The following is a 13,443-nucleotide window of genomic DNA, read 5'->3' on the forward strand; positions in this document are numbered from 1 at the left end:
CCCACCCAAGGGTTATATCAGGAAAATACAGGAAGAGACTGAAGACTGAGGTCCAAGATGAACCCAGCTGCCACATTGGATGTTTTTTCTTTATTTTCCCATTCATTGTTTCTGGCTTTTAAACTTTTCATTTATTTCATTTGAGAGAGAAAGAGAGAGAGAAAAATCTCTCATCCATGGGCTTGCTCCTCAAATACGCACAACAACTGGGGCTGGGCCAGGCTGAAGCCAGGAGCTTGGAACTACTTCCACGTGGCTGGCAGGGCCCCAGGCGCCATCACCTGTTGCCTCCCCGGAGTCCTGTGAACAGGAAGCTGGAATCAACAGTGGAGCTGGGGCGGGGTAGGGGGGAGTGGCGGCTGCACTGTGATGTAGCAGGTTAAATCCCTGCCTGCAGTGCCGGCATCCCATATGGGTGCCGGTTTGAGTCCTGGCTGCTCCACTTCTGATCCATTTCCCTGCTGATGGCCTGGAAAAAACAGCAGATGGCCCAAGTGCTTGGGCCTCTGCAGCTATGTGGGAGATCCAGATAAAGCTCTTGGCTCCTGACTTCAGCCTGGCCCAACCATTTGGGGAGAAAAAGTGGAGCTGGGGCTTGAACCTCAGCTCTCCAATATGGGATGCAGGCGTCCCAAGCAACAGCTTAACCATGGTGCCAGACACTTGCTCACCACCCCTCCCCCATGTGTTTTGAAAACTCACATTGAGTTAATTGGTGATATTTAAAAATAGGGAGATTTTGCTCACCACGCGGATTTCTAAAGGACTCTTGATTAATTGAAAGTCTGGCCTGGGTGCTGCATGAATGTGCTGGGCGGGGGTGTCTGTGTCCCCCCCCACGCCCCCACCCCGCCCATCTCGCTGCCATGCGCTTATCTTCCTGGCCCTCTGCTGGATGAATTTATCTGCCTGGCCCTGTGGGAATCTCTGCGCCCTCCTCTGTGGGAACGGCATTGAGTTGTCTCAAGCCCATCTCTAGCTAAACCTTCGTGAAGCTCTGTGTATTAACTAAGCCACCCACTTCCCCATTTCATATCAGTTCCTGCCAGTTCTCCTCCAGTTACCATAGCAACCCATGGCCCTATTCACTGGCTGGGGAGTTCTCAGGGGTGGGAGAGTGTGCCCTGTGCCCCGTTTCCAACCTGCTTGTTCTGGAGACGAGTGTCCCGCCCCCAGACCGTAGAGTGAGGGCTGCTGCCGCCTCAGCATCTGATGGAGCCACAGCGGGGCACAGGCGTGAGCCTGCCTCTTGCTCAGCCCTGGAGAGGGCCCAGGTCCTGAAGTGCACAGGCCGGGGGGAGCAGGGGAGGCCGCACATGGCAGACCCATGCCCATGGAAGCACAGGGCCCCATGAGACTGGCCTCCTCCTGCCAGAGGGGTCATAGGGAGCACCGTAGCGCTTGGTCCCTTTGCAGCCTGGGAGCTGAAATCTCAGGGCCCAGGGCTCAGCTCCTCACTGGCGAATTTTTTGGGTTAAGGCACGAGGGCCCCTAGTGGAACGCCAGCGTGTAGGCTTTCTACCCCTGTGATGTCACGTGAGGGGCTTCGTGTGCAATGCCAGGACCCGTGGCAAGGGCACCCAGAGCCCTGGGCCTGGAGATGTCCCCTGTACACAGCTCTGGCTTCCTTGGGGATGGGGGCACTGGAAGGACCTTGGTGGTTCCCAGCATTCTCGTGTTTGGGCCCAGCCGCAAGGACGCAGGGAGAGGCTGGTGGGGAGGGCCCTGTGACTCCCCACACCATCAGTGCTGCCATCTTGGTCCAGGGCGGCTGTCAGGCACTGCTCCTGGCCACCTGCAGCCCAGCAGAGTTCCCCCAGCCTTCCCTGTGTCTGCCGTGGCATCCAAGCCTTCTCCTCTGGCTGCATGGTATTCTGCTCATGTCCTTTGTCTCTGCCCAGGGCACCAGGGAGGAGGACGACGTGGTGAGCGAGGACTTGGTGCAGCAGGACGTCCAGGTAAACAAGCACTGATGCCAGCCTCCGGGGCACAGCAGAGGAGCCTTGAGTGGGGAGAGGCGGGGAGCAGCCTCATCACGGCCGTCAGTCACGCAGCGCTCCCTTGCAGAAGAGACTGGCGCTCTCTTTCACAGCCACATTGTGCATGGAACCCTTGACGAGCTGTGCTTCGAAGCTTTCATTTTTTGTTAATTTAGTCTTTCAGTTATTATATATGCATCAAAGCAAAAACCCCTACTACGTGTTAGGTACTCTGCCAAGCCTTGGAGAGTCACTGATGAGCAAAACGAGATGGTAGTGGGAGAGATGGGCGTACGGTAATGACACAGATGCCTTCACCATCAGTGTACTGTTTATTCCAGGTGTTTTGAGCCCCCGCAGTGTGCCAGGGGTGCTGCAGGGGCAAACGCAGGGAATGTTGTCCCTGAGGTACAATAGTGGGGAGCTACATCATATACATTATATAGGATCGGTATGCCAAAGTTACGAAGGAGCAGAAAGCTAAACAGCACCCTGTGTGGGAACATTTAGAGGGAAAAAGGGGACTTTTAATCTGGGCCATGAAGGTTGAGTAGGAGCTTCCCCAGAAAGAATGGAGGGCTGTGCGGTTACCTGTTGCTGGGATGCCTGGGAATCAAGGAGCGGCACAGTCTCCTGAGGTCTCCTGTCTCAGTGTAGCTCCACCTCTTCCCCTCTAGGACCTGTACGAGGCGGGGGAGCTGAAATGGGGAACAGATGAAGCCCAGTTCATTTACATCTTGGGGAATCGCAGCAAGCAGCATCTTCGCTTAGGTAAGCTCCAGACAGGACTGACAGTTTTCCCCTGGAGGTGGTGCCAAGACTTCCTTTCTGTTTTTTTTCCTTTGCTACAGATGGAGCATGACAGGTGCTGGTCCCCAGCACACACACTACTCCCAATCTCATTAGACAGTGGTTTGGATAGTCCAGGGGTAGGAAGTGGTTTCTTGCCATGAGCCTTTTGGAGGTTTAGTTTTTAAAATTTTTTAAAGATTTATGTATTTATTTGAAAGGCTGAGTTACAGAGAGGTAGAGAGAGAGAGAGGTCTTCCATCCTTTGCTTTACTCCCCAAATGACCGCAACTGCTGGAGCTGGGCTGATCTGAAGCCAGGAGCCAAGAGCTTCTTCTGGGTCTCCCACGTGGATGCAGAGACCCAAGGACTTGGGCCATCTTCTGCTGCTTTCCCAGGCCATAGCAGGGAGCTAGATCAGAAGTGGAACAGCTAGGTCTCGAACCGGTGACCATATTGGATGCCAGCACTTCAGGCAGCGGCTTTACCCACTATGCCACAGCGCCAGCCCCTGGCAGTTTATAGCATCATTCATGGGCCATGCAGAATGATCAGCTTAAAAATCAGCCTGCTATAGATTTATTGAATTTCGAGTTCCGCCCTTGGCTGCCTGGGCAGGTCCAGGCCAGGTGGCTGCATGGACCTTATATGGCCTGTGGGCTGGGCGTTCCCAACCCTGGTGTGCTACCTCACCAGGTCATTGACGGGGTGCTCCGCGCTTCCATCTGAGTAGCAGCCCTGTCTTCACGTTGGAGGATGAGGCGCACAGTCCCTCCCCAGTGAACACAGATGGCTGCGCAGTGCTGGAAACGCAAGGGACCTGAGCGGCCACCCTAGATTCCTGTAGGGCAGTCAGAGGCTGGCCCTGCCCCACCCCTTTGGAAATCTGTGTCTTCTCCGTGCGAGGGGGGACGCTCTCAGACATCCTGTCTCTGTGCCTTGCCAGTGTTTGATGAGTATCTAAAGACCACGGGGAAGCCAATCGAAGCCAGCATCCGCGGGGAGCTGTCCGGCGACTTTGAGAAGCTGATGCTGGCCGTGGGTATGTCCTGACCCCCATCCCCAGGGCTCCAAGGGGTTCTGGGATTCTGGCCCAGGGACAAGGGCCTGGGAGTGGGAAAGGGGAATTGTGCGGGCTGGAGTTGGAAAGGAGCAGACCAGAGGGACTGTGAGTCCTGTAGGGTTCGACGGGACAGCGTGGCTGAACCAGGAGAGCGGAAGTCACGTCTCAGGTCCTGCCTTCTGTGCTCCTTGCAACATGGCAGGGGGAGAAGTGGCTCTGATGAGTGGAGATCTTCTGTGTGCCATGCGTCAGGTGCTGTGCTGAGTGTTACATGGTTGAAAAAGACCCAGGAGTTACTGCGTCTCACAGAGGCCGAGTCGCCTGCTAAGGGGCAGTGTGGTCACAGATGAGGGAGGTTGTGACCACGAGGGACGTCAGGAGCTGACTGAAGAGCCAGGCCTCAGTGTCCTCATCTGGTGCATGGCAGAGGGTGGCCTGCCTGGAGCCGAGTTCCTCTGCAAGTCTGGCATTGCGAGAGTCAGTGTGGCTGGGTCAGGGCATCATCTTTCCACCCAGTGCTGTCCTCTGCCAGCCCTGTTACAAGCAGTCAGATCGTAGCCTGCACTGCAGGCGGGATCCAGAGTGATTCAGCGGCCAGTCCCTTGGGGTAGCAGATCCTAAAGGAGCACCTCTTCCACGTGCTCCGAACTGCACTCCCACGTTCCCAGCCTAGCCGAGTGCCCTGTGAGACCCAGAAGGACTAGAAAGATGGAGTGGGCTTTGGGGTGGGACACTCAGATCTCAACAGGCTTACCTGCCACCTGCTTTATTCCCAGGGTTTGTGACAGATATGGTGAGTCTGAGGGGCTCTGGGCTGTGGGCTCTCAGGAGCCAGGGTTCCTCCTGTGTGTGATACAGGTGGCCCCCATGGCAGAGGGGCAGAGGGGCAGGCTCTCCCCGCCCCCTCCCTGGACAGCCAGGCTGACCCTTCCTCTCCTCCCTCTCCCCAGTGAAGTGTGTCCGGAGCACCCCGGAGTATTTTGCCGAAAGGCTCTTCAAGGCCATGAAGGTGAGCAGTGGCGTTGCTGGCAATGAGGCTGGGGGAGGGAGTGAAGTTAGGATTCTAGCAAGTTCTGAGCCAAAGAGGTCCCCTCAGGGATGGCCACAGGCTGACCCTGGCAATGGTGCTGTGGCCCTGACGAGCTCCAGAGCCCGGGATGCTGCCTGGTCACACACATACCACACCACATCCCCACCGTGTACCTGCCCTGTTAACCAGCGTCTGTACCACGTGCATAGGCAAAGCCGCCTGACCATTGTGTGCTTAGACTCATGAGCCTCAGCCTGTGACGTGCAGACCCACTCTGCACCTGTTACCTGGGAATGGTGCTTCTCACCCAGCATTTTACACACGCGACCCACTGGGGAGCTGATGGCATTGTCATGGCACACGGGAGGGAGTGAATGCAGGTATTTGCTCCCAGAGGCCCGAGTGCTGAGGCCTGGGGGCCCACACCTTCCTGGCCCTGCCTGGTACTCCCATTCTCTGTCCACCCCGTGGGCCCTGGGGAGGCTGTGTGGCTCGGCCCCAGAGAGGTGTTTGCAGGTGTTCATAGAATGCTCAGAACGGTGCAGTCTGTGCTGGGAAAAGACTGAGAACAGCACAGCATCCATCCGGGGGTGGTGGGGAGAAGTAAGGCACAAAGGAACAATTGCAAAGCTCTAAATGTGTTAGGGAGAGTTAGCAAGTGATGGTGAAAGTGGAGGAGAAGCAAGACGGGGCTTAGGGACGCAAGAGGGGCGTGCGGGGAGCTGCGAAGGCAGGGGCACCGTCCACGGCTTTCAGTCTTCATTTTGCACTGGGGGCCGTCAGCACTTGGGCCTCCACTCAAGCCCCTGCTCCCCATGCCTGCCTGTCTTCCAGGGCCTGGGGACTCGGGACAACACCCTGATCCACATCATGGTCACCCGCAGCGAGCTGGACATGCTGGACATCCGGGAAATCTTCCGAACCAAGTATGAGAAGTCCCTGTACAGCATGATCAAGGTGAGTGGTGGGACCGGGCTCGGCGAGAGCCAGCAGCGGGCTTGGGAAGCGCTCCCAGGAGAAAGGGCGGTGTCCCGGGGAAGCAGGGGACCCCTGGAAATTCCAGGAGCTCTGTGTGGCTCCCTCGAGGAATTCAAGGAAAGGCAAGAAAAGCAGGTGCCAGGGGTGCTTGTGGGAGGGCAGGCTCACAGGGCCACACAATAGAGTTAAAGGTGAAGGCTCTGACCCAGGGCTGTGGAGCTCAGGCTCCTGGAAGAACGGCCACGGAGACCGCAAATGAGAGTCAACTGGGAACCCCCAACCTGGGGCCAGGTGATTGGTGATGGACAAGTTAGAGCATTTGCCTACTGTTTGTTGTTCTTGGGTGGGTTGAATAAGGGGTGACAGGAAGAGACATCCAAGTTGTGTGCCCCAAAGCAGGTGTCCAGAGAGGAATTTTTTGTAGCTCTTATGTGCAAAATATTCAATGGAGAAATGATTTTGGAAAACACTAGAAGCTGCAAAGACAAACCCGTGGCTTTAGCTCAGAACTTCTCACAGCCTTAAACACCTGCAGTCCGTTCCAAAGCCCCAGGAGGGCTGTAGAAGATGCCTTTGGCATCAGGGTGCGCCTATGTCAGCTTGGCACCTGCTGGCGCTTCTGCTCACAGACCCGTGTTTGTGTGGTGGGTGTTGCTCCGGAGGGCTGGACTGGGGCATGACTGGCAGCATCCAGGGCTGTGCCATCTCACCTTGCTGGAGAAGGCGGTACAATCTCGTCTCAGCTCCGTTCCCCGGGAAGAGTTGTGTTGGCTTGGTGGGATTGTCCAGTGTTGGGCGAATTCACACCACAGAAATCAGCAAACGCTACAAACCAGGGCATTCTCTCCCCGCCACCCCCTTTCCTCTCTCTCCCTCCCTCTCTCCTTCCTTTCTTTCTGACTTCTCCGTGGAGGGCCTGATGTTAAATATTTACCCACACGGCACCACGGGGTGACGAAAACCAGGGCTGCCGTGTAGAAGTGCTTGGCCCTGCCGTATTTGGCTTCTGCAGTTTTGTCTGCCTGTTTCAGGTATGCCGGGGCTGGGTCAGAGGTGCCCACTCTCTCTCTCTCTCTCTCTCTCTTTCTCTCTCCCCCCCAGAACGACACCTCTGGCGAGTACAAGAAGGCTCTGCTGAAGCTGTGTGGAGGAGATGATGAGTAAGTGGCTGCTGCTCTGCTGCCGTGGCCGGAGGCAGTGGCCTCAGGTGGCAGGCAGGGGCTCCCCCGGCTCCCCTCCCCACGGCTGCTTGAGGGGGAGCCGGGGAGTCCCCTGAGCCAGGAGCTCCGCACAGGTGAAAGATGGCCTCTGTCGATAGCGGCCGAGTTTGTGGGTCTGCGTGTCGGTGTCCGTGTGTCTGACGTGAGTGTGGTGTCGCTTCGCGGAGATGTCTGCCCTGGTGAGCTTGGAGAGCCCTTCCGGGGCTGTGGGCCAGGAATCTGAATAAAGGGGCCCGGGCCCCACTGCCCGGTGGCTGCTTCTGTTCTCTTCATTTGCTAAATGGGCAAGACGCAGAGGCCTGCTCAACGAACCTGTGGCTGTGTCTTCCGGGGGAGCCTGGACAGCGCGCAGGCCAGGGAGCAGGAACGGGGCGGTTCCGCGTGGGGAGGGCGGATACACATCCGCAGTCTGTGTAAGCACAGGTGTGCGCGCTCACCCAGCCTTGGGGAGGCTGAGATGGTGGGGTTCAGCCAAGGGCACAGGTGAAGAGAAGATGTGGCGGAGGGAGCTCCCCAGGATGCCCCCGGATCCCGTACATGGCCGAGGCTGCCCCCTGTGGAGCAGAGAGGCAGGCAGGGCCTGGGCAGCTCTTCACAGGGTAGTCCTGGGCCAGGACCGGCTCTGGTTTCCTTCCAGAGACTCATCAAGATCCAAGCCAGGAAGGGTAGGAGGGCCTCCTGATAGCCTTGGTGAGAACCGCGGGCTGCGCCGCTGGGCCGACACCTCCCCAGCACCCAACGTGGCCACAGGGAAGACTCGGACAGGAGTCACTCGGAGTCTGAGGAAGACAGGGGAGGTTGAGGATTGGCAAAATCCTGGCCCTCGTAGGCTCTGGAGCCAGGAGGCCCTCTGGGAAGAGACAGTACCTGAGGGTCTTAGGATGGGTGCTCAGAGAAGCAGGGAGGGCTCTCGTGAGTGGATACAGATAGGCTGCAGGGAAAGCAAGGCCTCTGTGTATGTGTGTGCATATGCATGTGTTACGTGTGCTGTGTGTTGTATGTTGCTTGTGTATACTGTGTATATAAGTGTGTTGTGTCTGTATTGCTTGTGTGTTGTATATGTGTGTGTGCATGTATCGTATATGTGTTGGTCGTGTGATGCATGTATGTTGTGTGTTGTGTGCATGTGTATAGAGTCTTGCCCATGATGACACACCCTCCTGTCCTCTCCCAACCCCCTCCATTCCAGTGCTGCTGGCCAGTTTTTCCCGGAGGCTGCGCAGGTGGCCTATCAGATGTGGGAACTTAGTGCAGTGGCCCGAGTAGAGGTCAGACCCTCCCCACCTCCTGCTTGACCCCTGACCAGAAGCTTCCACTCCTCTGCTCGCACCTTCCTGCTGCTCTGGGTGGCACCCAGCTGACCCCTGGTGGCCAACCCGAGACTGACTCTCACGTCTGAAGCTTCCTTTGTTCCCTTGGAGTGATGAATGGCAATGGGGCACTGTGGTGGGCGCATTTGGTTTCTGCAGTAACTTCTAACTCGCTGGGAAGTCTCTGGGCCACTCACTACTAACAGGGCTTGCTGAGATGGAGACCTGGCTGGCTCAGAGGGAGGAGAGTTGGCTGTGCCATCCTGATTCCGACACTGGGGCTTCAGGGTGTGCGAGCTGAGCACAGATGGGCACCCCTGTGTATGCTGGGGGAGTCAAGGTTGTCCCCCTGAGCATCTTCAGACCTGGAGTCCACCATGGATGGGAGTGAGGGGGTTTCAGAGAGGGACCCAGGGCAAGCCACTGCAGAGGCTGTAACACTTGGTTCACACCTGGAAGTCTGGTGCCATGGATCCTGCCACATGCTGTACTGCCTTGGGTAGGCGCCCGCCACTCTCTGGGCCTCCACGTCTCCATCTCAAATAAATTGAGGGGTTTTACACATGCCAGTCTCAGGAACCTGCAAGGGCTCTTGGGCACTGATGTTCCAGGCCAGTGTTCCCCAAATGACACCGAAGGCGAGAACTGTGATTGCAAGTGGTCTCATCGAGTGATACGAGGAGTGAGTTTAGTTGCGGAGGGGCGGGGGGGAAGCTCCGTGGCCTTGAATGCCCCTGAACCTCACAGTCGGGGAGCCGACTCCATTGCAGGGCCCTCAGCCCTTCTGATGACTTCAGTGATTCTCGGGTGCCACCTCTCGGCACTAGTTGCTGATCATCCTTTGCAGAGAGAGCCGAGAGCGCCCTGAGCTTAGGCGGCTGTTAAATTTGGCAATAGTGAACAGGTTTTGTCTTTAATCCCATCTCTCTCCCCGGGTTACCGCCTCTTGATGACATGTGACACCAACTTCCTGGTCCGCAGTAGCAGCACAGAGTTACTGTCGTCCGTTACTTTGCATAGCAAATGTTCTTTGGGTGCCTGTGGTGTGGCAGGCTCCCTCGTGGGCACTCGGGATGGAGGAACGGACACGGTGGACACAAACCCCTGCCCCGAAGGAGCATTTAAGTGCGCCTTAGAGTGGGTGTTTTGAAGCAAAACAAAGCAATAGCAGAGGGTGTGCAAAACTGTGGCAAACAGTGTGAAACTCATTCTGGGGTGACTGAAATTTGGGGAGCTCGGTCTGGGGGTTTAGGACATTCCTGCTGCCTTTTCAGGGGGAGTGTGGGATTCGGAAGGGCTGGGGAGCCCCAAGGGAACCGGCAGCCATGGGGGAGGGGGCCTGGCGTCCTCTCCCTTGGCCAGCAGTTGTCTCTTCCCCCAGGCCGAGGCACTCTCTCGCTCGCGCTCTTTGTCTCTCTCTGTGTCTCCCTCGGCTCTTGGCAGGGTCTGTCGGCTGTGCCCTCACTCCCGCCTCTTTCCGCCAGGCTGCTGGGTTTGGGGCTCACGGGGCAAGCCTCCCACCCCCTGCCCTCCGCATGCACCTGTCCTGGCCTGGCCGCCGTGGCCCCAACCCCTACTGACACCGCGCCTTCTGCTTCTCGCAGCTGAAGGGAACTGTGCGCCCTGCTGGGGACTTCAACCCCGACGCGGATGCCAAAGCCCTGCGGAAGGCCATGAAGGGAATTGGTGAGGAGCGTGAGGGGCAGCGCGGTCTGTGGGCAGTGGGCCAGGCAGGCCGAAGGGCCAGCCCCCAAACCAGGGTCTCTGGGAGCAGGAGGACTGGACCAGACCCCAAGTCTCCATCCTCATCTGCTAGCACCCTCAGTATAGGAAGCAGGGCTTTTGTAGGGCACTTGGGAGAGCCCTTCCTGGGGACCTGGGAGTCCCCAGCCCCCTGGGAGCAGTATCCTGGCATGAAAGAAAGTCCTAGGTCAGCAGACCTGGTTTCGGGCCCTGGATTTGCTGCTGACTCCCCTTGTTACTTTAGACCAGTCCTCTGGGTCTCAATTTCCCCATGTGAGTATAATGAGGGCTGGGGCCTTATTACCTCAGAGCCTAATTCTGGGGTGAGAGCGCCCCCTGCTGTCAGTTCAGTTCTTCCTTGCCTGCATTTGGCCCCCAACCTGTCAGCAGCAGCGGTCTCGGGCTCTCGGGGGAAGTCCTTCCTCGCCTGGCCTCGTTTCTGTTTGTCTCCCGGGAATGAGACCTGCTGGGCACGTGCAGGACTGTCAGATGAGAGGCGGAAGCATGCTTTGAGAGACCGGGGCCCGTGCCAGATCAGACTTGAGGGCAGGAACCAGAGGGGCAGGAAGTGCTCTCCTCCTGCCTTCCAAGGCCTCTCTGCTGTGGCTACAGGGACTTGGGGTGCAGCTCTCGGGATTGAAGAGAAAGGCCGTAGGGTCACCAATAGGACTAGATGATCAGTGTCAGCAGGCTCCCTTAGTTATTACTCCAGCCTCTTCTGTTATAGGTGTGGAAACTAAGGGCCAGACAAGGGCGGCAGGCAGCCATAGCCAGCACCAGGACTGGAGCTCAGAGGGCCCGAGTCCAGCCCGGTGCTGTGAGCCCTCTTGGGCGCCCTCTCAGTCAGTGCCGTGACAGAGGAAGGGCAGGGAGGAATCCCGGGCAAGGCAACGGCCTGGGCCAGAGCCCGGGAGCATGGGAGCACGTGGCTGCCCTGCTGAAGACTGGCCGGGACCATCAGTGGGGGGCCTGGGGGCAGCTGAGCCGGGGCCTCCCTCTGAGGCCTGTGGCTTTGGTGACTCAGGAACCGATGAAGACACCATCATCGACATCATCACCCATCGCAGCAACGCCCAGCGGCAGCAGATCCGCCAGACCTTCAAGTCCCACTTTGGCCGGGTAAGAGCCTCCACCTGGGCCTCCCCCATGGCGCTCGGCATGGCACCTGCAGCTCCAGGGGCTCTGGGCCATGGGAACCCCCCCCCCCAAGGTCGAGCCATGTCCAGTGTCTCTAGTGCCGATGTGGGCTGCTGCAGACACATCTCCATTGCTCCACTCTTGGTGATCAGTGACACTTGTGTGGGACAGCCCAGAGGGGGCCAGGCCGGGGACCAGAGCTGTCTTCCTGCGGTGCTGTGGGCAGCTTGCAGGTTCTCTGGAGAGAGCTGGCTTCAGGGCCCCGTCACTTGAGTGTCTACTACCTGACTTGAGTGGCATGTGGCTTAGGCTGCTGAGTCTCCCCTAGGGTGGAACTGGGGTCCTTCAGCCCCCTTCCCCTTCCTGTCCTCTGCCTCCATGGACAGCGGATCTTCCTCCTGGCTGGCTTTTCCCTCTCCCTCTTTGGCGTCATCTAAGTATTAAGCCCAGCGTCAGCACAGACAAATGGCTCCCAGGCTGCCTCCCGCCTACCCGTGTCCTTGTCCCATGTCTTCTCCCTGCCCTGGGGCACAGGGAGGCAGGTGTGGATGTTGGCATGACCGGGCTCTGCCCTTTGCAGGATCTAATGGCTGACCTGAAGTCTGAGGTCTCTGGAGACCTCGCCAGGCTGATTCTGGGGCTCATGATGCCCCCAGCCCATTATGATGCCAAGCAGTTGAAGAAGGCCATGGAGGTAGAGTGTGGGCATCCAAGGGAAGGGGTCCGGTCTGTGGGGGTGCTGGTGGGGACACGGGCTGGACTGTGGCCGAGATCACTTTTGTCTGGACATCCTAGGGAGCCGGCACAGATGAAAAGGCCCTCATTGAAATCCTGGCCACCCGGACCAATGCCGAAATCCATGCCATCAACGAGGCCTATAAGGAGGGTGAGTTGGGGCCGGGGAGCCAGGAGAACCAGCACTCGCAGCTCTGCACGCAGCTCTGCCGGCCTCCTTTCTCTCCATCCACAAGGCTTTTATGAGCCCCTTGGCGGGCCCAGCCCTGTGTCTGGGGAAGGACAGAGGCCTAGGGGTAGGAGAGGGGTTGGGTGGAAGTGGGAAGAGAGCGTCCCAGCCAGCTGGAGAGAGGGAGGGCAGCTCCATGGGTGCAGCCCGAGTGTCCGCACAGGGCCCCTGCTCAGAAGGGCCCTCTGCTTGGCTGCATGCGAGGCTGTTGCTCTCTTGAAATTCTTCCATTGTTAAGCAAGTGGCTCCATATTTTCATTCTGAAGAACCTTTGGGTATTGGTTAAAAATCTTGAAACTTTGGTAAGCAGCTGTCGGGTGGTGGGATTTGTGAGTAGGGGCATGACGGGGTCAGAGCTGTGCCTTTAGTAGCATAGCAGCTGCCGTGCAGAGGGAAGGTGGAAGATTCGGTGATCCTTGGCAGAACAGGGGGATGGAGAGGACGCGGTAGGCTGATGGGGTGGATACGGGTGCCCAGTGTCTCACGGAACCTGCAGGGGCTATAGTGCCCCCAGGGAAGCCTCATTCATCCCCACCTCCCCCCACCAATCCTGCTGTGGCTCAGGTCAAGTCTGGGCACCCAGGACCCCTCCCCGACCAGTCTTTCTGAGCTGGCCGCTACCACCCCCCCTTCTCTGTCTCAGACTATCACAAGTCTCTCGAGGATGCTCTGAGCTCAGACACATCTGGCCACTTCAGGAGGATCCTCATTTCCCTGGCCACGGTGAGTAAGTGGCTCGGGGGAGGGCCAGGCCCCTGAGTGGACGAGAGGGTGTGTCTCTGCCTGCCTCCTGAGAGCCCCACGGCCTGCCCCTGCTGTTGCCTTTACAAGGCTGGCCTGGTGCCACCCTCTCCAGGCAGCCCTCTCTGGTGGCCCTTGGCCTGGTGCATCAGGCCTGCAGGATGAAGCCACAGGGTGAGCTCTCCTGTGTTGTCACGTGGGAGCTGCCCTCACCATCCACCGTTTCTGAGAGCTCACTGTGTACCCCGGCAGCTGACCCCGTGCAGGCAGGGGTCGGGTTCCTGGGAACTGACCTTTCTTGCCCTTGCTGCAGGGGAACCGTGAGGAAGGAGGAGAAGACCGGGACCAGGCCCGGGAAGACGCCCAGGTGAGACCCGTGAGCCCACCCCCACTGACCTCTGCTGGACTGCCCTGGTACTGGAGCAGGCTCCTGGCAGGGGCCTGGCTCGTTTCATTGGCGACACACTCCAGCCCCTCCCTGTCCCCTGA

At 58.3% G+C, this 13,443-nt stretch overlaps 1 protein-coding gene across 2 annotated transcripts in view; it reads left to right on the plus strand.

The window, feature by feature from the left end:
• ANXA6 (annexin A6) overlaps nt 1-13,443 on the plus strand; it is a 48,381-nt gene that overhangs the window by 22,360 nt on the left and 12,578 nt on the right. For both annotated transcript variants that reach the window (XM_062188813.1, XM_062188814.1), the window contains exons 8-20: nt 1,902-1,958; nt 2,657-2,750; nt 3,715-3,810; nt 4,782-4,840; nt 5,696-5,818; nt 6,941-6,999; nt 8,249-8,327; nt 9,974-10,055; nt 11,137-11,231; nt 11,830-11,943; nt 12,045-12,135; nt 12,857-12,936; nt 13,268-13,321. In XM_062188813.1, coding sequence (XP_062044797.1) covers nt 1,902-1,958; nt 2,657-2,750; nt 3,715-3,810; nt 4,782-4,840; nt 5,696-5,818; nt 6,941-6,999; nt 8,249-8,327; nt 9,974-10,055; nt 11,137-11,231; nt 11,830-11,943; nt 12,045-12,135; nt 12,857-12,936; nt 13,268-13,321 — 1,083 coding nt within the window. The remainder of the gene's footprint in view (nt 1-1,901; nt 1,959-2,656; nt 2,751-3,714; nt 3,811-4,781; nt 4,841-5,695; nt 5,819-6,940; nt 7,000-8,248; nt 8,328-9,973; nt 10,056-11,136; nt 11,232-11,829; nt 11,944-12,044; nt 12,136-12,856; nt 12,937-13,267; nt 13,322-13,443) is intronic.

The sequence above is a fragment of the Lepus europaeus genome, chromosome 4, assembly GCF_033115175.1.
Source record: "Lepus europaeus isolate LE1 chromosome 4, mLepTim1.pri, whole genome shotgun sequence".
In the NCBI taxonomy this organism is placed as follows: Eukaryota; Metazoa; Chordata; class Mammalia; order Lagomorpha; family Leporidae; genus Lepus; species Lepus europaeus.